We start from the raw sequence: 23,760 nt of genomic DNA on the forward strand, positions 1-23,760 counted from the left end.
CACTTGTTTTAAGTTAACAGAACTTAGAGCTGGGCCTATGGCCTTATCCTGTCCTGTAGTTAATTATCACCATGCTGCTCATCTTCTGACTGACATGTGCGGGCACCAGTGAAGTGTGGGTTCCTGGGTTGTGTCCGCCCCGGCACAGGGCATGCCCGCCACCTCTCCTCCTCTCCTTCTTGCTGATTTAGTTGTGGACTTAGTGGTCATCTACCTGGGCCTGTGTAGACAAAAACAACTTGTAGGGATGGCAAATTAAAAGCTGGAGGGATCTAGATGACTTTCTGCATTGGGCAGCACTCCCAGCCTTTTGTGTGAGAGAGGGACACACACCGTCTTATAACCCTGACAGGTGACATTGTCATCCTCTTGCTATCAATAGGGAAAAGTTCAAAGAGTCCAATCGAAACGTGACTACAGAAGTACAACCACTAAAGTGCCAAAGCCAAGATTAAAGCACATGGCACCGGGACAGATGGATGCACTCACAATATCATGCGTTCCGACCTTGGATGAGAGTCTGGCATATGCAGAGGCCATTCCTGGCAATTTTGATGAATGAATATGTGCTCATTTTCTCAGAAATCTACTTTTTTGCCCATGAAGGATGGCCTCAAGTTATCTCATGCTCAGCATTTCATATTTATTCCCCAAGGGTGTGAGACCATCTAAGCATTCTGGTCTATGAAAATGCTCACGTAAATGCCAAACAGGCACTATCCATTCATACTGAAAACCTGGACTAGATAGCGGGGCGGTGGTCCTAACACATAGCCAACTTGAAATATTCAAAAGCCCTGTGTACTGTGTATGTATCTCTGTGTGTGTATTTGTGTGTGTGTGTGTGTGTGTGTGTGTGTGTGTGTGTGTTGCCAAGGAAGTTTTCGTGGAATGTGAGTCACATTCAGTACCCTTTGACCTAGGACTGAAACATCTCTCTCTTGCAGTCATCCTGAAAGTATTTCCCTGTTTTCGAAAATAGTCTGAAGGTCAGTGTTGATTGCTTTAACCCTGCAATCTGTTGAGCCCCTGATAACATGCAGAGTTTTAGATGTAGTTACTAATAATCACTAAAAGAAATATTAAATTGCCGTGGCTGGCAAGGCTTTCAGAGAGTGCTGTAAATGAGACAGTTTATGATCTTTGTGGTTCCACCAAAAGCAACAGTGTTTAGAGCCCTAAATTAAAACTCGCTGCAACATCAAATGTGCTGTCAGTGTTCGGCCAATCAAAGTGACCTTATCAATTATGGTGAACGAACCCATGAGTTTGAAAATATCAGGTGTTTATAAATAATCTGCTTTTCATGTGTCCTTTTGAGATGGTTACTACTCTTGTCCTGTATCTAAATAGGCACCACAGACAGTTGGATTTTTCATATAACAATGCAAATTGCAAAGGAGAAACAAAGATTTAAAGGGGAAGAATGAGAGTGTATCTAGCTTGAATATTTTTCTTTAAAACTCTGACATAAGTATGATCTCCCATCCTGGCACCTCTACAGGTGCTGGCGTATCCACATAGGACATTGAAATTGTTTCCTGCTAATATTTGGACTATTTAGCATTCATAACATCCATCTCTATTTGTGTGGCCAACTATTATCCTTTTCTTAACACTGTGCTCCCTGAAGCAAGATGAGGCATTTTGCTTAATGTGATGGAAAATGTCCTTTTCAGAAACCTCAACACCATGCTTTTTCTGTTTCAAGTGTCAGTGGGTCTTATTTATGTCACAATTTAAATTAATTAAATAGAAAATGAGTGTTGATGCATTCTTGGCTAGTTCCTTAAAAAAAAAAGTGCTTGATGTAAAATTTTGGTGTTTCCTCCTCAATCATATTTCTGTGAAGCTGCACTGACCTACAAATCTATATTATGCTTACAGATAAAATGGTTTATTTTAGAAATTCATGACATATGCCCTTTGTTTATTAATGTCTCGGTCAACCGTGTGTCTTCTTGATGAAGTAATCCTGAAACAGAATGACCTCTTTTCTGGATCTCTTACTCCATCGTACTTGTGTGCTTATTGATTGCCTTTGCTAATAAATACTCTCCCTATTGTCATTTAGCTTCGTCCCAACAACCTCCACCCAGAGGACAAGTTCAAAGTTCTTCGGCCATCAATCTCTCCTGGAGCCCCCCGGATTCTCCCAACGCCCCGAAGCTTACCTACAGGTTATTCAGGGACAGGTCTGAAATCTATGCAACTGAAGATCAATACCCGTACGGTGAGTGTGGAGACCATGATGAAAAGGTGCACTGTGCAGAGGGTTGATGCATTACTTAAGTCTTTTGACGTTGAGGATAAATGTGGTTTCCCATGTCCAGCAGAGTGTTTCCAGCAGAGAGAGAATTATACACCTCACTAGTAAAGAAATGCAGTACACAAGATGCTTCGTATTTGATAAGCCATTGATGCTTACCAGATTCTCACAGATGGAAAGGAAAAAGACCCAGCCGGCATAGATGAGGATGTGAAGGAGCCAGAACCAACTTCACTGCTGGCATATCTGTGTGGGCTCATGGGTACAGCTTTTCATGCAGCATAAGTCGTTCAAGTATATGCAAAGCCTTACCCTTCGCATGCCATTTGACTCAGCACATTTATTTGAGGAAATTCATCTTCAATGAATAGTCATCATTGGACGCAATATCACAATATACGTTCAAACCTCCACTCTAATAGCAAAATATTGGAAAATTCAGACATTCAAAAATCTTTCAATAAATTATGGTACATTGTGAAGCAAATTGTAGGATATGATTGCCTTGAAAAAATCTTAGTTTACATATTAATGAATGGAAAATGTTCAAGATGTATTGTTTAAGGTAACTAAGTGGTCTTAAAAATAATCTGAGATTTGCTTTAATTAAAAAAATATATATAATGACTGTAAGACTTACCACAAACTGGTGTTTAGTTTTCTCTGGTTGTAAAGATTAGAGAAAATTTATCAAATATTTCTATAATATGAATTCAATTTTTAAAATCCTCAGGTTAAAAGTAGATGGAACACAACATGATCTTAAATTGAAAGAGAAATGATGTGAACAAAACTGTAAACACTGTCTTTGCATCTGTAACTTTGTATGAAGACTTTAAAGGAACTTGTAGAAATCAGGCTGTCTGTCAAAGCACGTGGTCTTTAGAAAATAGTCACTCATATGTTTGAGATACAGTTTCCTTGAAGACACAATGAAGAAACATAAAATGTTCCTTTCTTCCAGTTCTGTCTTCTCTGTTTAACTAGAAGCAGGGGAGCCCTGGCTGGTGTGTTCAATGGTCAGGCATTGTCTCGTGTACCGGAAAGTTGCTAGTTCAATTCCTGGTCAGGGCTCACACCCAGGTTGTATGTTTCTCTCTCACATCAATGTTTCTCTCTCCCTCCCTCACTTTCTCTCTAAAATCAATAACACGTTTTTTAAAAAGAAACATGGCAACAGGATGCCAACTCATGTCCTTCTCTTAGTTTAATGCCAATTTTCCAAAGTCTAGGTTAAGTGTACAGCTAGAGAAGTCTACAGAGCAGAGAAGAAATACTATAGTTCCATAATCTTCCTCAAAGTGATTAGGAGGTTGCCTTCTTTTCACATGTTGATTGGCTTTAAAAATTTTGCATAGCGTATGGTTTTATTCCCTATGTATTATCACAGGTTTCACGTTACACCTAACTCTGAGTGACTTGCACCTACATTATAATGTCCGGACTCTCTGATAACTCTTGTCTGTTCAGCACTCCAAGCCTTCTTGGAAGTTAATGGGAGCGCTGAGCTTCACGATGCAGATTGCAGAGGGAAGTGAACATCTGTCTACATCTGCCACACTGGCAACGCATCCTGATACCCTGCTACTAGAATGTTTGTTTTCTTCCAAATATCAGCATGACCCAGGTGTCCTGAAACTTAAACTTTTATGATAGGGGCGGAGGGAGACGCAGAAATATTGAAAGTGGTTCTGAAGATGACAGCACCGCTGCTTGAGCTATTGCTGCAGTGGTGAATTAGGTTCACCCAGTTTCCCCTCCCGCTAAATTCAGTAATGATATTAAACTCCGCTTACAGCATTCTGTCCAGAGGCATAGTTCTCATCCTAGCATATTGTGATGTGTTTCATAGAACACTGCATTTGAGTAAAACTCTCGGGCTCTTTTACATGATTGCACTATTACAGTGGAATCCAAATAACAGTTTCTCACATAATAAATGTGTGCTCATTCACTAATCAGACATTTATATAATCCTATTATACAAGATATTCTTTCCTAAAACCTTATTTTTTCATTAAAAAATGCCACTTCTGGCATTTCTTGACAGCCACTATAATTAATGACGGGACAATTATCTGCATGATGGCATTTGAACAGTAAGAACAATTGGTTTGGGCTGTCAGAACTTTGTATCATTCGAACAATATCCTCATCCTCATGTTTATTATTCTGTTCCCACTGTGTGGCTAGCATGTGTAATATGAAACGAAAACAGTACTTAATATTCACTCGGATGAATACAAATCTTTGGGTTAAATGAAGGCATTTGGAATTACAGTTGCCAGAGTCATTGAACTTTTCAAAGAAAATTAGTAATCTCTTCCAAGCAAGTTTGATCATTTGGTTGAGACCAATGTAGAATTCCTTGTTGGAATAAAACTTTTCCTAGCCAGCCTGGTGCACTGTGGGGTCACTAGTTTTCAATCTAAGGTCATGACAGCTAGTATTTTACTACTTTTAGAGTCTGCACATCATCGGTTATTAGTAATAGCATGCTAATAATAGTGGGATAGTTTTAAAGTTTCTGAATTAACTTTTAAAAAATAAGTGGAGGCATAATCAGTGGTTTCCCTAAATAAAAATTCACTCATGTGCATACCTGTGAGCTTTCATAAGTAGAAGAGAGAGGTGTCGAAGTCAAGTTAGCATATTGGGAATTATACATAATTAGCACTTAATATCACCTCCCCTGCAGCCTCAGTCTAGGTTCACATGGGTATTTCTGTGTCATAGGTGTGACAAGAAGAGCTATTGCAGGATATTACACTCTTTTAATATAATAGTATTGGCATTTTTAGGGTAGCTAGTTCATCACATTAGTTTTTCCATCTTCAGTTTGAAACTGAAGGAGAATTAGGCTTAAGAATCAGGGAGATGAAAATTGAAAATAAAAATCATCTTTATTACAATAAAAGCCAGATTGGAGAATAAACCTTCTGTGGCTGCGGAAAGACAAAATGTCCACCTTTAATATCACATAATTTATTATTCCATACTGCATCAGAGGATCAATGCAACAAGTTATAAGATGGTTCCTCTGAGGAAAAAAACAAACAAACAGTAAACATAGGAAGGGGATACAAACACAAAAGAGATAATAAAGAACAGTTGTTTATTATTGCCTAGAAAAATAAATCAGTCTACTAGTATATGGAAAATTATCCGTTCATTCATATACTCATTCAGTAAACATTTATTCAGTGCTCACGCCAGATCAGGAATTGGCTGAGACTCTAGAAACACAAAGATGAAAAAGTTAGTACTCATGATTGAGAGGGGAGATGGAGAAGTAAAGCAAAATTACTCCATGGCTTCTGTGTCCTGATTGGACGCTAGTGCAGTACTCTGCATATTTTCATGGGGAATTTGCAATGACACATATGAAGAACAGCAGCTTTACCCTTCACTCAGATGTTCACTGCCTCAGTCCCTTCAGGCGACTCTGAAAGAGAAATGCCACAGTCTGGGTGGCTTATAAACAACAGAAATGTATTACTTCAAGCTCTGGAGGCTAGAGATCCAAGGTCAGGGTGCCAGCATGGTCAGGGTCTGTGTGTCTCTCTCACATGGATGTTTCTCTCTGTCTCTCCCCCTCCTGTCCACTCTCTCTAAAAGTCAGTAGGGAAATGTCCCTGAGTGAGGATTAGCCAAACAACAACCACAAAACCTCTGGTGCCTACCTGTTCTTCATGAAGAGTGGATTGGTTTAGTTCATGGGATTACATTATAGGAGAACCAGTAGAAATGCTTTCCTCACCAATTTTGTGGAATGCAACTATGTGCTTTCTTTTCATTTCAGACATCCAGGACTTCTTAGACACCGCCCTATCGCCATATACCTCCTATTCCTATTCCGTGGAGACCTCCAATGTGCAGGGTTCGACAAGGAGTGCAGCTGTTACTTACAGGACAAGGCCCGGGGTCCCAGAGGGGATCTTGAACTTAAGTTATGTCACCCCCGTTGGCTCAGACTCGGTGACGCTTACCTGGACGGCAGCCTCCCATTGTGCTGGCCCCATAGAGAAGTACCTCCTGTCCTGCCTTCCCTTCAATGACACCCAGCCCTGCGCTCCCCACGAAGGTCTCGGAACCTCGGCCACCATAGGGAATCTGCATCCCTTCACCAAGTACCGCTTCTCCGTGCAGGCCTGTACCGGCGGGGGCTGTTTACACAGCTCCCCAGTGACCGTGACCACAGCCCAGGCTCCTCCCGGAGGCCTGGGCCCACCTGCCGTGCTGGCCGTCAGTTCCACGGAACTGCGTGTAGAATGGGCGCCGGCGATGGAACCGAATGGTAGGAACTCCAAGCCCAGATTTCACCTTCTTGGGCCAGAACTGAAAGAGAATCTAAGGGATTTGGAATTGTGCAAGAGAGTCTGGCAACCCCATGCATTTATATATATATATATATCTGCAGGATATAATTAATTGAGAAACACTCTCTAACGATGTAAGATGCTATTTGTCCTGGTTAGTAGAACGAGTGTATTTCTTTAATCTAATAACAAATTCCATTCATTTAAATTGCCCCTTAAAAGGCTGATATTATCTTTGCTCTTAATGACATCTGCCACAACACAAATTATGTTTCTCATTTAAAATTCACTTACAAAATGCATTATATTTGACTGTGTCACAAAGTTAGGGCACCCATAAGTAGTAAATTTTCTCTGTTAGGCCTAAAAAAATGATATACAGTAATACAAAAAAATATGTATATAGGCTAGTTGACTCCATTAAGTTAATTTTTGTGTTCGTACAATTGAACCCTGTTATATAGGCCAGACATACTTTCATAGATTTTTCGTAATTTGTACGTTATGGCAAAACCTTTTTTCTCTTAAAATTACTTGATAAAACTAGGTAGAAATCAAGTATAATATTATAATATTTATGCAAACAGGAGTTGTTTTTTTTAAATATATTTTATTGTTTTTGTGCAGAGAGGAAGGGAGAGAGATAGAGAGCTAGAAACATCGATGAGAGAGAATCATCGATCAGCTGCCTCTTGCACACCCCCCACTGGGGATATGCCCGCAACCAAGGTACATGCCCTTGACCGGAATCGAACCCGGGTCCCTTCAGTCCCCATTGAGCCAAACCGGTTTCAGCTAACAGGAGTTTTGTTAAACAGCCAAATTAAAATCTCCAAATTTGAAATACATGAATTGGAAGTATGCTAATAAAATTCCCATAAAGTAAAAGCTATACTTAGTAGAAATTATAACCATCCTGAAAAAAATCATGAATTTACCCATCATAAATTACAGTTATTTTGTGTTTGTATGTGTCCCAATTTTGTTTTCCCCATGAATATGCTTTTCAGTAGGATTTCATACTTTCATCTGTCCATCTCTTTGTTGTTTTTTATAAGTACCTACATTTTATATTACAGAGGAAGTAGTAAGATAATGGAGTCAGGAAAATCATGAAAAGCCAACACTGATTTTAACTGATTTAACTCCACCCTACCGCCCAAATAGTCCTTTTGTCCCATGAGTCATCTTGGCTTCCTGTTTTTCTTTTCTAGGAATCATTGTAAAGTATGAGCTCGACATGAGAAGATTGGGATCTGACGGAGAACCCGAGTCACCAGAAAGTCGAGTGTTTGAGAGCAGCAGCTGGCTCAGACCTCGCCCGTTGGCAGAGTCAGCCAATGAAAATGCCTCGGAACCCCCTCTGGCAGCCACAACCATCCAGGGCTTGGAGCCTTACACCACATATGAGTTTAGGGTCTGGGCTGAGAATATGGCCGGCAGCATGTCCTCCCCCTGGGCCTCAGGACAGACAGGAGAATCAGGTGAGGGTCAAGCTCTGAATTCTACTTTTAAAACTCCTGAATGAATGCCAAAACTGGTTTGGCTCAGTGGATGGAGCATCGGACTGCGGACTGAAAGGTCCCAGGTTCAATTCCGGTCAAGGGCATGCACCTTGGTTGCGAGCACATCCCCGGTTGGGGGGGGTGCAAGGGGCAGCTGATTGATGATTCTCTCTCATCGATGTTTCTAACTCTCTATCCCTCTCTCTTCCTCTCTGTAAAAAAAAAATCAATAAAATATATTAAACAATAACAACAACAACAAAAACCTCCTGAATGAAAATATTGCCTCCAATTAAAGACAACAGCTCCAGAATAAAAATTATAAACTTAACATAAGCCAAGGGGAAATATAATACTTGGTTACATGGATAACTCAAGGGCATAAGGAACTTGAAAAGTTTTAGGATGAAAATGCTTTAGTTATTATCAAGAGGGGAGGGGAATGACTTAACTAACGTAGCCTGTTAGGAACGTTTGCAAAGCAGCAGCTGGTTTCCAGTCCTGAAGCGGGCTGGCCTTAGGTTCTCATCTTGCTCCAGACTCAGCACAGTTCACGTTCAATGAAGGAGATCCCCGTTACAAACCTCACAACTCTGCTTTCGTTCTGTTTCTCTTTCCAAAACAAATAGTTGAGCTACTGCATCGTACCAAATGACAGAATCCTGGATTTCAAAATCCATAACTCACAAGTGTGCTTGAGTAAGTAGTTGGCAATATGGAAAAGAAGGAGGATGAGTTTTGTGTGTGTGTGTGTGTGTGTGTGTGTGTGTGTGTGTTTTCCAATGTTTTAAAAGACATCTTTCCTAAGGCAAAGGAGATATTTTTAATTCTCCACCTTACTCTTTATATGAAAAACACTTCACCTGTTATGAGTCTTCAACAAAATAAAAAATACACTTCTGCTCTGCTTTGAATTAATTCATGGCTAGCCAAAGCAACCGGAGTCCTGATTTAACGTGGACCTGTTAGGGCTGCGGAGGCTGAGGGTAGCTGTAGGTTGATGGCCAAGGGAGTCATTTCATGAATAAAATGTGCATTGTGCCAGCCATCTTGGACAAATAGCAGTGCCAAGATAGCACAGGTGATGAGCCATGGCGCTCAGGAAGGGGAAAGTCAAGGTCAGAAATGAAAAGTAATGGGTGAAGCCGCAACACCGGACCCTCGTAATCTTATGGGTCACTGGCTGATGAAAGTGTGATGAGGTCCTTTGATAATACCCCTTTGGTTAGCACATTTAAAACCTGTATTAAGATCTCAAGGATGGCAAGGGGAGAATGCGTGTGTATCTACCTTGCACATTTCAATCAAGATTTATTGAAACGGTACTTCTTTTTTTTTTTCTCTTCAAATATTTTATAAGACCTATGGTTTCCCACCTAATTATCTACTAGTTATCTTTATGAGCACAATCAAACTCCTAGATTATTTTTATTGTGTAAAGAGAAAACGTCTTTGCTGGTAATATGAAATCGGAGGACATCCTTGTAGATAACATGTAAAAATGAATGTTTTTTTATATGTAGCAGTATACTCTTTGATTTTTAAAAAACAGAATACTATGTAAAAATACAAGGTGTTTGAATGAATGTGGGGACTTGGTTTGTTAAGCCTGTGAGTACAGCGTTCATGGTTTCACTGTTGTCATTGTTGCTCTTGACAGAGCCACTATCCATGGCCCCTCCCTCGGTCTCCCCACTCTCACCGCACTCTCTCAACGTGTCCTGGGAGAAGCCAGCCAATAACGTCACCCGAGGAGACGTTGTGGGGTATGAGATCAATATGATTTCTGAACAGTCACCTCTACAACCTGCTCCGGTGGTGTTTTCACAGGTATTGTTATTTTCACATAGTGTCATTTCACAATTATATCTTCAGTTTGACATTTTCTGAGTTTGCAGAATTCAGTGACAGAATGCTTCTTTAGATGTTGCTTAAATGGGGCATTTATTCCCTAATGCAATGTGATATGTACAAAGCTCTTCTATTTATGTACCTTATTTTTTCTAATATAAGCATATTTTAAAACTAAGTTCAGATAATTCTGTTTAATGACATCTACTTTTCTCACTTAATATATATCCTTAAAAGTTTTGTAAGAAGCTGACTTCTTATGGTAGCAATGTACCTATCATATAATTTGGGCATACAATACTCTTTTAACCAGTGCAAAATCAGTTGACATTAATATTGTATAAATTATTTTGGAAATATAAATAACATTAATAAGAGCATTTAATATGCATTTTGCATATTTCTATTTCCTTTGGGGGAAAACTCGAGGAGTGGAATTTCTCACAGCTTATAGTAAAGGTTATGATATTTAAAGTTTGGGATAGATATTGACCTACTGCATTGTAGAATTTCATTCTCCAGCTAGTGGTAATGAGAATAATAATCATTGCTAACAGTTACTGGGTCTTTACTATTATATGTACCTGGACTAATTCATTTGGTAGATATATGCATATAAACAAACTTTGGTGATGAGAGGCTCATATTAACCCACATTATATGGTTGTGCCAAGGTACAATCCATTTGATCAACAGGAAGGTAGCCAAGACTGGCTAGTGTCAGCTGGACAAGTCATTACATACTTGGCCATTTAGCACCTCTGCCTACAGACAGAGATGCTCTTTGAAGGGATTAATGTGACAAAATTAATCTTCCCATGTGATGCCTCTTCCATTAGTTTACCTACATTCCTCTCCCCCAGACTTCCTGGTACCTCATCTTCCAGTCTTTTTGCATTGATGTCATGACCCATACAACCCAGCCACCATCATACGTCCCTGGTGTAGCTACCTTGGTCCCTTTTCTTTGCACACAGAGTGGATGACCAGATACACTGCCTGAGGATCTGGTCATGGAGATCCTTCTTGCCGCTGGTTTTTAGGACCATCCCTATGTGTGGCTATAGAGCAGCCTTCACCCACATACTAAGACATTTATGAGCCAAATCACATTTTTCTGCTCTCTCAGCTGTTAGGAGACCTCCAAGGAGTCTTACGTATGAGCTGAGATTGAGTCACCAGGATGATGGATGACACGGGGGCTGGAATACCTGCTTGCCCAGCATGCTGTGCCTTATGTCCATTTCTCGATACCCACTTCCATCTGATGATGAATTTCTGTTAGGTGCACCTGATGTTAAGACTTGGCATGTCCCACAAAGCTTGTGAGAAGTAGCTCTGGCTGCATGGTCAGCTAACGTTCCTTTTCAGTTTTCTTTTTCTGAGGTCCAGTAGCATGCTAGCAGCTCTAGCAAATGGTACGTGGTTTCCATCCTGTGATACGTCCTTGCTCCACACCTTAGGTGCCCACCTGGTGATTCTTATTGTGGGCTTGCTATAGGAAGGGTCTCATAGCATCTTCTCCCACTCCAATCACCTCCGGTGCATAGCATCTGTTAGGCTTCTTGTCCCAAGTGGCTGGTCTGCCTGCAACACACCCTGGGTCCTGCATACATGACTAACCTATACAGTTTTCATATTTATGGAATATATTATGGAATATCTAGAAGAGCTGGCGGTCTTCCCGGGATCAGCACCGTGATCAAAACAGCATTCCCAGACACGAGGTGTGCTCTCCCAGAACATAAGATAATACAGAAGACACACACACCTTAACACATGTTATCCTAAAAACAACTTTGCTTTCCAGAAATCTACATTAATCACATCAGGTGGTTCTAAGTGGGATGAATTTTTATAGCAATATGAAGTATTACCCATTTTTAAAATAGTATTTTATTTAGAAAATTTTAAGTCACGGGGCAAAAACAATAAAATTTATATCCTCAATGATATCTTTAATAACCATTTATAGTAAGAGAGATAAAGAATTAGTAATTCACAGTGTCTATTGTTTTCCTGATTTCTAAAAGTAATTGCAGTGAAGTGATTCCACGGTTTTAAATTATTCCTCGATTTTTGGATACTTTGAAATCACCTTTATTTCTGAAACTGTATGCAGATGATGTAATTTAAATTCTACCCCTGACTGGTCTAGCTCAATGGATAGAGCGTTGACCTATGAACTGAAGGGTCATGGGTTCGATTCCAGTCAAGAGTATGTACCTTGGTAATAGGCAGAATCCCCAGTGCGGTGTTTCTCTCTCATCAATTTTTCTAACCCTCTATCTCCCTCCCTTCCTGTCTATAAAAATATAATAAAAATAGATTTTTTAAAGTAAATAAATAAATTCTAATCACACTGTTTTCTAGAACTACTCACCTAGGTTGTAAAATTTTGAAGTCAAGACTCAGTCAAATATTTCAAATGAAATTTTTTTTGTACTCCTAAAAGGAAAATATCTAGAAAAGTCCTGCATACATGACTAACCTATACAGTTTTCATATTTATGGAATATATTTATATTTATGAAAGACTGTGATCTCTTTTTATATCACCAATCCTTGGAAGAAACTGTTTTTTGTACTTACTCATGCTTATTGTCATAACTCTCCATTTCAATGACTTTTTTTTTCTGGGTATAATTTCCAGTGGTTCTTTGTGTCTACAGACCAAGCAAATTTACATGGATGCTTTGATCATTTCTAGTTATAATGACAGGCCCAACTCTCAGTGCTGGTTATTTAATTACTTGTTTATGGACTAGGGAGTTTTCTCCCAGTCTCCTTTGCTCAAATCTGCTATTTCATCCGAGACTGTGTGATAAGGACACCATTTCAAAAAATATAACTGTTTGATCTAATGCATATGTGCTTATTTGCATAAGAAAGATAATTGAGAATTGACCTCATGTGGCTGCTCAGTAATGTGTTTATTTTTTGTTTTGTTTTTTGTTTTGTTTGTTTTACAGAAAATGATGGGATTGATTTAGCAAAGTGACATCTTTCTGTGCCATCTCTATCAAATAGCATGTGGGCATTGCTGCTCTGGGGTAGCTTTGGCCAAGCCCTGTGGTTTTAATTGGATTTTTTCATGATAACAATGACAGCACCACCATCCTTTATCTTCACCATCAGAGACAATAACCATACCACCACACTGCTTTATGGGGCAATAACGTGGGTTCCTCATTCATCCACTCAGGAACTGCATTATTACCCCATAAAACGGTGTGATTGGATGGTTATCAATTAAACCCTTGCTTGTTGAGACTCTTCCAACATATTTTTCTTCTCCTATGAGTGATTGGCAGTACCTCCTTCTGTTTGAATCCATGCAACTTGGATGGCCAAGGTGATATTTTTCATGCCGATTATCTAGTATCTGACTTTATTTATTTATTTATTTGCCTCGAAGGTGTTGGCCAGGACTGACCCCCAGCAGCTGTCCTACATTGTAAGCGGACTAAAACCTTACAGCACCTACAGCTTCACTGTGTCCCTCTGCAACTCAGCTGGTTGTGTAGCCAGTGCTTCGGGAGCAGGGCAGACTTTGCCAGCAGGTAAGCCAGTTTTCATGGCCGTGGAAAATAGACTGTGGATTTATAAACCAACACCGACAAAGCTTAGCACCTTCTCCTGTTTGGACTTCATCTTTGTCTTTTGCTTTCTCCTGCTCCCTCACTCGTCCTGCTTGCTATTACCTTTGCCTTTGCCTTTTTAAACAGGAAAATGAACAAGTTTAAAAGGTGCCTAGGAGGCCTGAGTTGCAACTGTTACCATAATAAGAAATAGAATGAAATGTAGAGAAACCCAGGCTTAGTCACGATCCCAGGTCCTGGCGATGCCCTGTCAATTGTTAGAAGTATGCAGGGGGTTGCTTCTTCTCCTCCTCCTCCTCCTCCTCCTCCTCCTCCTCCTCCTCCTCCTCCTTCTTCTTCTTCTTCTTTTTAAAAATCAATTTGAAAGAGAGAGAGAGAGAGAGAGAGAGTGAGAGCGCCATTGACCAGCTGCCTTCTTTCTGCACACCCCTCACTAGGGATCGAACCCACAACCTGGGCATGTGCCCTGACTGGGAATGGAACCGTGACCTCCTCCTTCATAGATTGATGCTCAACCACTGAGCAACACCAGCCTGGCAGGAGGCTTATGAGGACTCAGAATATCTCGTCCCTCTGTCTTGACCTTTTTTGTGGGTTTGGTTCTACTCCTGTGTTAGGGGACCAAAGGCAAGACATCCGGGAATTACCAGGCTGCCCTGCTGGTATATTTTGCCTTTATTGGCTAGACAGTGGCGTACTTATTAGTTTATTTTGTATTCATAAGAATGTGCTAAGATTATAAGATTTAAAGACTTGTCCACTATGATCATGGGAGGAAGTGGTTTGTATATAAATTCGCTTGCTTCACTTAGAATAAACCAGACTCAATACAAACATGGTTACCTGTGTTATTACCTGGATAACACAATCACAAGCCATTTAGTCTATTTTCAAATCAGTTTTCCATCAGCAGCTCAACAAGCCTTGGTTTCCTGGGGCTCCTTAAGAAAATGTCCTGCTGTGAGTGGAAAAGTCTCCGACATGAATGACAGATGGTGCACAAATACTCTGCTACGAAATACTCCCTGGACCCTCTTCCCGTCTTCAGGTCCAATTCTCGAGTCTGTTGTCTTATTTTGTTTGCATTCTGGAAAAACTCGTTGGACTCAAATGATCTCATACAAGGAAGTTGTGTTTCTCCCAATTTTCCATCCATGAGAATGACTCCCAAATTCCAAGAAATTCTGTTTTATTATCTCTGTGACAGGACTCTGTGTTTTTATATATCTAATCTATAGTCCAGTCATATTACATCTTACATGCATTTCAGCTAGGTGCTCCGTGGAATTGACCTTTGACCTCCTAGGTTCATAGGTCAACGCTCAACCACTGACACGCCAGCCGGGCTAATATAGTCTTTATAACATTTCCCCCCAGGTGTTTGTCCAACAGTCTGAGAGCTTTAGTGGTAGGTAAGCTCCTACCTCTCAGGCAAATCACACCTTGTCTAAAAGGTGTTTTCTTATATTGATCCTAGTGCTCTCCCTGTGGCTTCCATTTAACATCCTTTTTCGACTCCCTGGGGGGCTGTCATCAGTCTCATTTCTCTTCCTCATGACATCACTTGTCACAATTTTTCCATAACAATACCTCTACCCCAGCCTCCCCTCCTTCAGGCTACATTCCCAGGCCGCTACCTCTGGTGCTGTTTGTATAGCCCTGTCTTCCAGATAAGATCCTGGCTGTCTGCCTGCGTGGTGACACAAACAAACTAAAGGAACTGAAGGGAGACATGCCTGTCCCTAGAGAGTAGACAGCCCCTGGACCAGCAAAGAGTAAAGCAAGGAAAATGTCCTTGAAACCAAATCCTTCCCACTCAAGGTAGCCATGATGTCTATGCTGCCACCAACCACCGTGGCTGCAGTGAGTTCTGTGGTTTTTCCTAAAACTTTTCTTAAGATTATAGACATCTGGGTATAGCATAGTTATTAAGGTATAGACATCAACAATGGGGAAAGCCAAGCCTTTAGAATAGTCAACAGGTTTGATGGAGGAAAGGACTAAAAGTTGACTTTCACCTTTATGTTTCTTCTAGTAATAAAATGGCAATTTGGAGGATATATATATATATATATATATATATATATTACTCCAATGGATTCTGATGGTTTTGGGGGTAATTTCACTTGTAAATCTAAATGCAGTTCATATGAGCTCATTATTGGAGATCAAAAGAAGCCAACCACATTTACAAATTTTTAAAACAACAGTACCAAAAATCACAAGTACTGTACAGCTAAATCATGAAAATGTGTCTTCCTTAAATCTCAGTCAGATAAATAAAAAGATACTTGTAGCCCTAAACGGTTTGGCTCAGAGGATAGAGCGTTGGCCTGTGAACTGAAGGTCCCAGGTTCAATTCCTGTACCTTGGTTGCAGGCACATTCTCAGTACGGGGGTGTGCAGGAGGCAGCTGATTAATGCTTCTCTCTCATCGATGTTTCTAACTCTATCCCTCTCCCTTTCTCTCTGTAAAAAATCAATAAAATAATTTTAAAAAAGATATTTGTAAAGATTTATCTGACTGTTCATTAAAAGGCTTGAGAATTATAATTTGCTTTCTTGTGCTTTAAAAGTATGTGTGTGTGTTTTTCAATGCAATATAGGCTTAGAATTGGTGTGTTTCATCCAGAATATTCTGTCACTGCTCCTCTAGTTTTCGTGCCTGGACAAAGCCTGGGATCGGACTTGAGGGAGGGCTTCTGTCCCCATTGTCAAATCTTCTGGCCATTTGATCCCTTGCTTTGGAGTTGCTTCCAAAGGCCTGAGGGTAATGAGCTTAAGGACTGAACCCTCTTAGAGTCCTTGTTATCCCTGAAAATTACCTTTTTAATGGAGGAAATGTGTGCATTTCTATCCTTTGCAAATGAAGTACCGTATTTTTCGGACCATAAGACGCTCCGGACCATAAGACGCACCAGTTTTTAGAGAAGGGAAATGAAGAAAAAAAGATTCTGAAACAAATAGTGTCCTAAAATATTTTATGTGCATTAAAACCCAACATCACAGTCATAAACACATGTAATCAACCCTGTAAAGTAAACAGCAGCATTTAGAACCATTTTAGAGCCGGGCAAGCACACAGAGACCACACAGAGCCGGGCAAGTAAAAAAACTTTTTTTTTAAAGTATATGTGTAGGCTATATTTGGACCATAAGACGCAGGGACTTTTTCCCTCCACTTCTGGGGGAAAAAAAGTGCGTCTTATGGTCCGAAAAATACGGTAGTCTCTCTTTAAACCTTTTTAAAGAGACATTTCTTTGGGAAATCCAGTCCTGGGGGGACACTGCTCTCTCCTTTGCCGGTCAGGAATTGACCTCTGCACCCGGAGCTCAGATGAGCCCATCTCCCATTAAGCGAGTAATTAGTGGTGCATTAAGCTTTTTTCTCCGAATCCAAAGTAAAATGTATAGGCTTTTGGCCGCTGGCTTGAAAACACATATTGTTTTGCATGCAGGCACCTAAGTCTTTTCACTGCCAGTAGGGCCCAGAGTGATTAAACAAGCACTCTTAATATGTTAATTTATAATTTTAATTACAACAATCTTGTACATATAGTCATTAGTGAATACCAATATAAATATTTTTCTATCTTTTTATTCATAATGCATAAACCAATCATCCCGTTACTTCTGTGAGGTCGCCGGCTGCTTTTTGTTTCATAATACAATCTTTGTTCTGAGTTATGAATGCATTTGGTTCGTCCCTGTCTTGAATAATCCCTCATTAAGCCAGTCACTTTCAGCTCCACGCTAAAAAGGAGAAAAAAATTATCATGCAAATGCGGCGTGCCATATTAAAAAGCACATTACCAAACACTTCTGTTGCTGTCCTTCAATTAGTTTCCCTTCTTTGAATTTAATTCCATTTGTTGTTAAACTACCGACTTGATGTATGGACTCATGAATCTGAGGCTGCTGCCGGGAAACCAGGGTGGGGGGGTGAGGGGACAGGGGGTGGTGGAAATCATCACCAGCGAAGAGCTGCAGAGGGAGCCGAAATGAATTGGCTTCACCTTTGACAAGAACACTCAAACAGCACCGGAATCCTCTGATGATTCAGCGGGGCTAATTATCCAATTATTTATTCCAAGAATAAAGGCAGGGCTCCGGTGAGAGGCCTGGAGAGCAATGGAAAGAATCTGGAGCTGGGAGATGCTCAGGATGCTGGCCCAGTGGCTCAGGCAGCCCTCTGCATCCGCATCTTCCCCAGCATCAGAAAGGGTTCTGGTCTGTCTGTCTGTCTGTGTTGCCCTTTCCACGCCAGAAATGCCTTCACAGGTTCCCCCAGCGCATCGGATTCCACCGCTCCTCGGCGATGCTCAAGTTGAGTCTCCCTTGATTAAAAGCTTTTGGTTCAGAGCAATACTTTTTAATTGCCTAATGATATAAGCCGGTTCTTCGGCAAGAACCGCACATTTAGGAGTTCATTTGCAATATAACTGAAAAATTCATCGCATGGCAGTAAAACAATTTACTGTTAATTACAAGGAGAAGAATTTGCTCCCAGATTGCCATGAATCACGCCGCACTCCTCGAGATTTATAACAGATGTGTAAGTGGGATGAATTAGCAGGGTTTAATAACAGAGACACAAATCATGCAGACTTCAAGGAGCTTTAATTGATATACTAGAATGTGACGGGCATGAATCACTCAGCCATTCCGCGGCACGGGAACATATGGTCAGCTCAATATGCTGCCGCTTAAATCGGTCGGCGAGTCGTTGGCTGTCCCATATGGTGGAAGCAATATATTTTTCATGATTAAAGAAAAAAAAGCATCTATTTTTTAAAGAAATATGATTGCAAAGCATGTTTGTTATTGAACAGTTACCTGAATGCCAGACTCTCTCTTTTTTTTATGATTCTTTTTTTTTTTTTTAAACATGGCAACTTCCCAAGATAGCCATGGCGGCTGGTAATACCAGGTCGCTGGGGACACTCGGAGAGCCAGATAGGTGCTGGTTGGCGCACTTGGCAAAGTCTACAGAAGAGCTATCGATGAGAGCTGTGGTGTCAGGGAAATCCTTCAGACTTGGGCAGAGCCAACCAGTGATAGGAATGATGTCACACTTGGATAGTTCAGGAATGCCCGGATTGGCTTTGCACATAGAATAGCATCAGTTGTGCCAAAACAGGTTTGGCTCAGTGGATAGAGCCTTGGCCTGCGGACTGAAAGGTCCTGGGTTCGATTCTGGTCAAGGGCATGTACCTTGGTTGCGGGCACATCCCCAGTAGGGGGTGTGCAAGAGGCAGCTGGTCGATGATTCTCTCTCATCGATGTTTCTATCTCTCTATCCCTCTCTCTTCTTTCTGTAAAAAATCAATAAAATATATTTAAAAAAAAAAAAAAAAAAAAAGAATAGCATCAATTGAATGGGAGACACTTCCTGAGCAAGACACCCAAGTGGCTGTGATTATACTGTGCCCCCCACCCCAATATAACCATAGGACATAGCACTTTATATCGACCTCTTCATTAAAAATTTAGTCCTTCTAGGCCATTCTAGAAGAAATCCTGGCAGACTGTCACAGGCACACCATTTATTTCCCTGTCATTCTGGAAGAATCATCTCAGTGTGGGAAAACAGACATCCCAGTGCAAACCAGTAACTGCTAGCCCTGGAACATCCCTTTATTGGGACTGGGATGGGGTGGCTTCCGGCAAAGCCCCGCAAGCCTCCGTAAATCTGACAGGCTTGAAAAAAGACTATTGCCGCCTCAGAACTGTGGCTGCCAGAATTTAATGTCAACAATTAAAATTTATTTTGATCCTTACCTACTGTTTATTACTGTTTGTATACACAACAGACCTCACTAATACAGAGATGCACTATTAGATGGAATTACCATCTGTTCAGAGGGAAACGCTGGCATCTGTCTTAGATGCTAAAACTAAAATGATATTATTTCTCGCAAAACAAAATTAACTGCTTTGACTCACCAGCTTTACTTTTGGATGTGCGGAGGCACCGCCGAAGGAAAAGGCTCATGGGTAAAATACGCGATGACCTCTGTCGACAGGTCTGCATTGAGATACTGGACTTTAACGGGGGGCTGCACATGGCCTTTGTGGGCCACAGAAATGGCATTTGGAATTCACACTTTTTAAAACCCTGTTTTAGCTTTATAATATGCTAATTATAGTAAGGCATTAAAGCATCACAATTATAATGCGTAAAAATTGAATCATCCTATATACATACATATACTTGTGTGTGTGTGTGTGTGTGTGGTGTGTGTGTGTGTGTACTAGAGGCCCATTGCAGGAAGATTCCTGCAAGAACAGGGCTTCCAGCAGGCTTCCCTCCCACTGCCCTCTGCTTTATTTTCCCTTCCCTCCCACTGCTGCTGCCTCCCACCCCATGCTTTCCCTCCCACTGCCGCCCAGCACTTTTCCTCCCACAGCCACTGCTGCCACTGTTGCTGCCCTGTGCTTTCCCTCCCGTTTCCACCACTGCCCCTCTTTCCGCTTTTCCTCCTTCTTCCTTCTATGTTGTCCTCAGTCTTCATTCTGCACCTGCATATGCAAATTACTCGCCATCTTTGTTGGGTTAATTTGCATCTTCATTCTGATTGGCTGGGGGGCATAGTGGAGTGATGGTCAGTTTGTATGTTTCTCTTTTATTAGTGTAGATATATATTACCCAAATATTTTGATAGATGTGTCCTAAATATGTGCAAGGAAAGAAATGAAAAGGACCAAAATCCATCTAAGCAAAGTTGCCATTGGTTCTGCAGTGACACCTTTAGGAAAATCTAAACCCTATCTTCTCAGTGAGAGGAGTTTTAATTTCATACACACTGACATATATAAAAGATCCCCATTTAGCACCCTGTCCTTTTTTAAGCCTAAATACCCTACTTAAAAAGGTCTCCAGAAGCTAGAGGATTGGGAGCACCAATGACAATGGCAGCTTCCATCTTGATGTCAAATCCCTGACGCTACTTTCTGAGGGTCCAGATTTCAGCTCTCTGTATGGCCAAGTAATGAATGTTGGCGCGCCCGCGGTTAATGCATGTACACAGTGCATTAACTGTAACTGTAGTACATTTATTTGTGCTGGAGGAGACTTGAAAATGATTAAAAAATCAATACTTTGCTGTCAGAGAAGCAAGTGTTACGATGCATTTAAGTAGATAATTGCAGAAGCCCCATAAAAGCTTCAAGTTTGGGTAGCAAGAATGCCATAATTACAGTCCAAGCAACGGCCTTTTATTAACGGTGGATGCCAGGGAACGGTGCTCCCTGTCATCATTGCTGGTCCAATCGCAGTTCAGGAATCACGCCTCCTCCTCTCTCTTTCCTCCCATGGAGGGTCCTCGTTCTGTCCCGGCACCCGTTGATGGCCAGGATGACGGTGGATGAAGGCCGTGTTTATTTGCCAAAGAGGGAAAGTATCATACAGTCTCCTAAAGCAGTGTTTTCTGGCTTTTCTTTATGTCACAGAACACAGAAAACAATATTTATAGGCCCAAATGGGGTCAAGGAACATGGGGGCTCAGAGCTGAAGGGGATCCATATGTCCAGCACCCCTCTTGGGCATACTGATTGAGAAGCAGGTCTTAGAAATGTCCAGCCATGGACCTTTGAAACTGGAAGAGATCCTAGACATAATCAGACACACATAATCCTCAGCAAACTGGGTGTGGAGGAACAGAAACATGAAATAATGGATTCACCGATATTTCATACAGAGGGAATTAGCCAGGTGACAACCGTAAGTTTCTCCTTTGCCAGTTAAGTTTCATTACACATACTCTCTTTTGGAGAAACCTGAACAAAGAAGGCAGCAGTGCAATAAAGCTTGTTCCTTTTTCCCATCAGAGAAAAGTTAACAAGGCAACAGTCAGTGATCTCTGAGAGTCTGGAGATGAGGGATCTTTTCTTCACTGATTGGACAGCAGTTGAAGTAGGCCGGTTGCCAACTATATTTCAGAGAAAAAGTCAAAATTCTTTTCTATTGACATGGTGCCTGAGGATGTCTTACGCTAGCCTGCTCCCCACACAATCCTGGAACGTGGGAGGGTTGTTCCCTTCAAATGCAAAGTTGATGATGTTTTAAGATTTTGACACGGTCCTGCAGTCTTCATAGACAACAAACTCTTCCTTCAAGATAAATAAGGAGATTTGATTTTAAAGACCTGCCATCGGCAAGAGCTTCTGCTCATTTAGCCTCCCGTTCTTATCCAGTGATGTTCAGACTCCACACTACATAAATTTTGCAAGTGTAAATTTATGCATAATGATATGCTATTAATCAGATTATAAAGCAATAAATGCCGCATAGAGAAGAATGTATATTATCGAGCATTTTATAAAAGACCAGCTATAAACAGAAGAGACAGACTAGAAATCAGATTACAGAGCCATTGCAAAAAATGTAAAAACATTGTAATTTTATTCCACGTGAAAACAGACTTTGTATGTTGTTATTCTTTGAAATGATGGATATTGAAGTTCTATTTTATAGTTCACATCTATAAGATTTTTCTAAGTAAATACTGGTAGATTTTGAATGTGGATGAGATATATTCTTTGATCTTTTATCACATGCAATTTATAAGATGTGTTGTGGTTACTAATAACAGTGTCTTGCAATGATATAGAATTTGTTTTGCAAAACTAAAAGCAATTATGTATGTATATATATAGATTCTGTTTTTACTTTTTTTATTTATTTTTTTTAGATAGACGAAGAGAGAGAAGGGAGTGAGAGACAGAGAGAAACATTGATGTGAGAGGGCAACATTGATTGGCTGTCTCCTGCACGCTCCCTACCAACATGTAACCTCCAGGTGCCCAACCAACTGAGCCACACCAGCCAGCACCACATTTCATGTTTTTGATACCATGTTCTAGATTGACTTGTGTTGTCTGTCTCCTAACTACTTATTGCATTTTGAGCTGATTTTGGTCATCTTTTTCTTTTAACCTTCATAGTAGCTTTTGAAATGTCTGATATGCAGCATCTATTGTATATTTGGATAGAAACCCCTTTAAACATTTCTTGTCAAAATGGTTTAGTGTTGAAGTCCTTTGTTTTTTGTTTGTCCAGGAGACTCTCTCTCTCCTTCACTTCTGAAGGATAACCTTGCTGGGTATATTACTTTAGGTTGTAGGATCCTGCTTTTCAGCACTTTCTAGATGCCCTACCCCTCTGGCCTGTAAAGTTGCTGCTGACAAATCAGATGACAGTCTTACCGGGTTTCCTTCGTATGTAATTTTTTCTCCTTTTGCTTCCTTCGAGATGGTCAGTCTTCAGCTTTTGCCCTTTTCATTACAATATGTCTTGTGTGTGTTTCTTTGGGTTCATCTAGTTTGGAACTAGATCTGTTTCTGTTCCCAGGTGAGGAAACTTATCAGCCATTATTTATTTAAATAAAGTTTCCATTCCTTTCTCTTCCTCTTCTCCTTTTGGGAATCCCTATAATGCCAGTGTTTGAACATCTGATGTTATCCTAGAGGTCCGGCAAAGTATCTTTGTGGTTTGTTGTTATTTGTGTTTTTTTTTTTTCTTTTTCTTTATGCTGTGCTGATTGGCCAATTTCTACCAGTCTCTCTCTGACACCTCTGATCTGATCTGGTTTTCTGCATTAGCTAATCTGCTGTTAATTTCTCCTCCTCCTCCTCCTCCTCCTCCTCCTCCTCCTCCTCCTCCTCTTCCTCCTTCTTCTTTGAGAGAGAGGAATATTTCAATTATTGTTTTCTTCAGGTCTGCTTCATTTTGTTTTGTTTTTTACACTTTTCTTTGCTGACCTTCTCCCTAATTCCTCTAAGTTTGGGTGAGCACCGTTATGACCATTTCTTTGAATTATTCGGTACGCAAGTGACTTACATCCATTTCCTTGGGGTTGTCTTTTTTTTTTTCTGGGGCTTTTTCTTCTTCCTTCATTTGCGAGATATTTTTCCTGTGTTTTCATTTCGTTTGACTTCCTATGCTTGCTTATATAAACTAGACAAGTTAGCTGTCTCCTCCAGTCTTGGAAAAGTAGCCTATACAGAAGGTATCCCTCTGTAACCAGTGTGTGCCAGGTGGTATTGGCAGGCGGGTAGGAGTGAGCTGATGGGGGCTAAGGCCTACCAGCTGGAGCAGCGCTGGGTGGAGGGGCCAGGTGCCTGTAGGTGTGGGAGTTGATGCTGATTGCGGCCTCTGATTGGTGGATGGGCTTCAGGAGGTGTTGTAGGCAGCCAGGAGCACCTGGATAGAG

At 40.8% G+C, this 23,760-nt stretch overlaps 1 protein-coding gene across 1 annotated transcript in view; it reads left to right on the plus strand.

The window, feature by feature from the left end:
• Window positions 1-23,760, plus strand: part of USH2A (usherin) — a 397,013-nt gene that overhangs the window by 86,730 nt on the left and 286,523 nt on the right. Inside the window, exons 15-19 of the mRNA XM_036453544.2 lie at window positions 2,075-2,233; window positions 6,072-6,566; window positions 7,803-8,072; window positions 9,754-9,923; window positions 13,363-13,507. Of these exons, the coding sequence (XP_036309437.1) occupies window positions 2,075-2,233; window positions 6,072-6,566; window positions 7,803-8,072; window positions 9,754-9,923; window positions 13,363-13,507 (1,239 nt within the window). The remainder of the gene's footprint in view (window positions 1-2,074; window positions 2,234-6,071; window positions 6,567-7,802; window positions 8,073-9,753; window positions 9,924-13,362; window positions 13,508-23,760) is intronic.

This window comes from Pipistrellus kuhlii, unplaced genomic scaffold, assembly GCF_014108245.1.
Source record: "Pipistrellus kuhlii isolate mPipKuh1 unplaced genomic scaffold, mPipKuh1.p scaffold_m20_p_25, whole genome shotgun sequence".
Lineage (NCBI taxonomy): Eukaryota > Metazoa > Chordata > Mammalia > Chiroptera > Vespertilionidae > Pipistrellus > Pipistrellus kuhlii.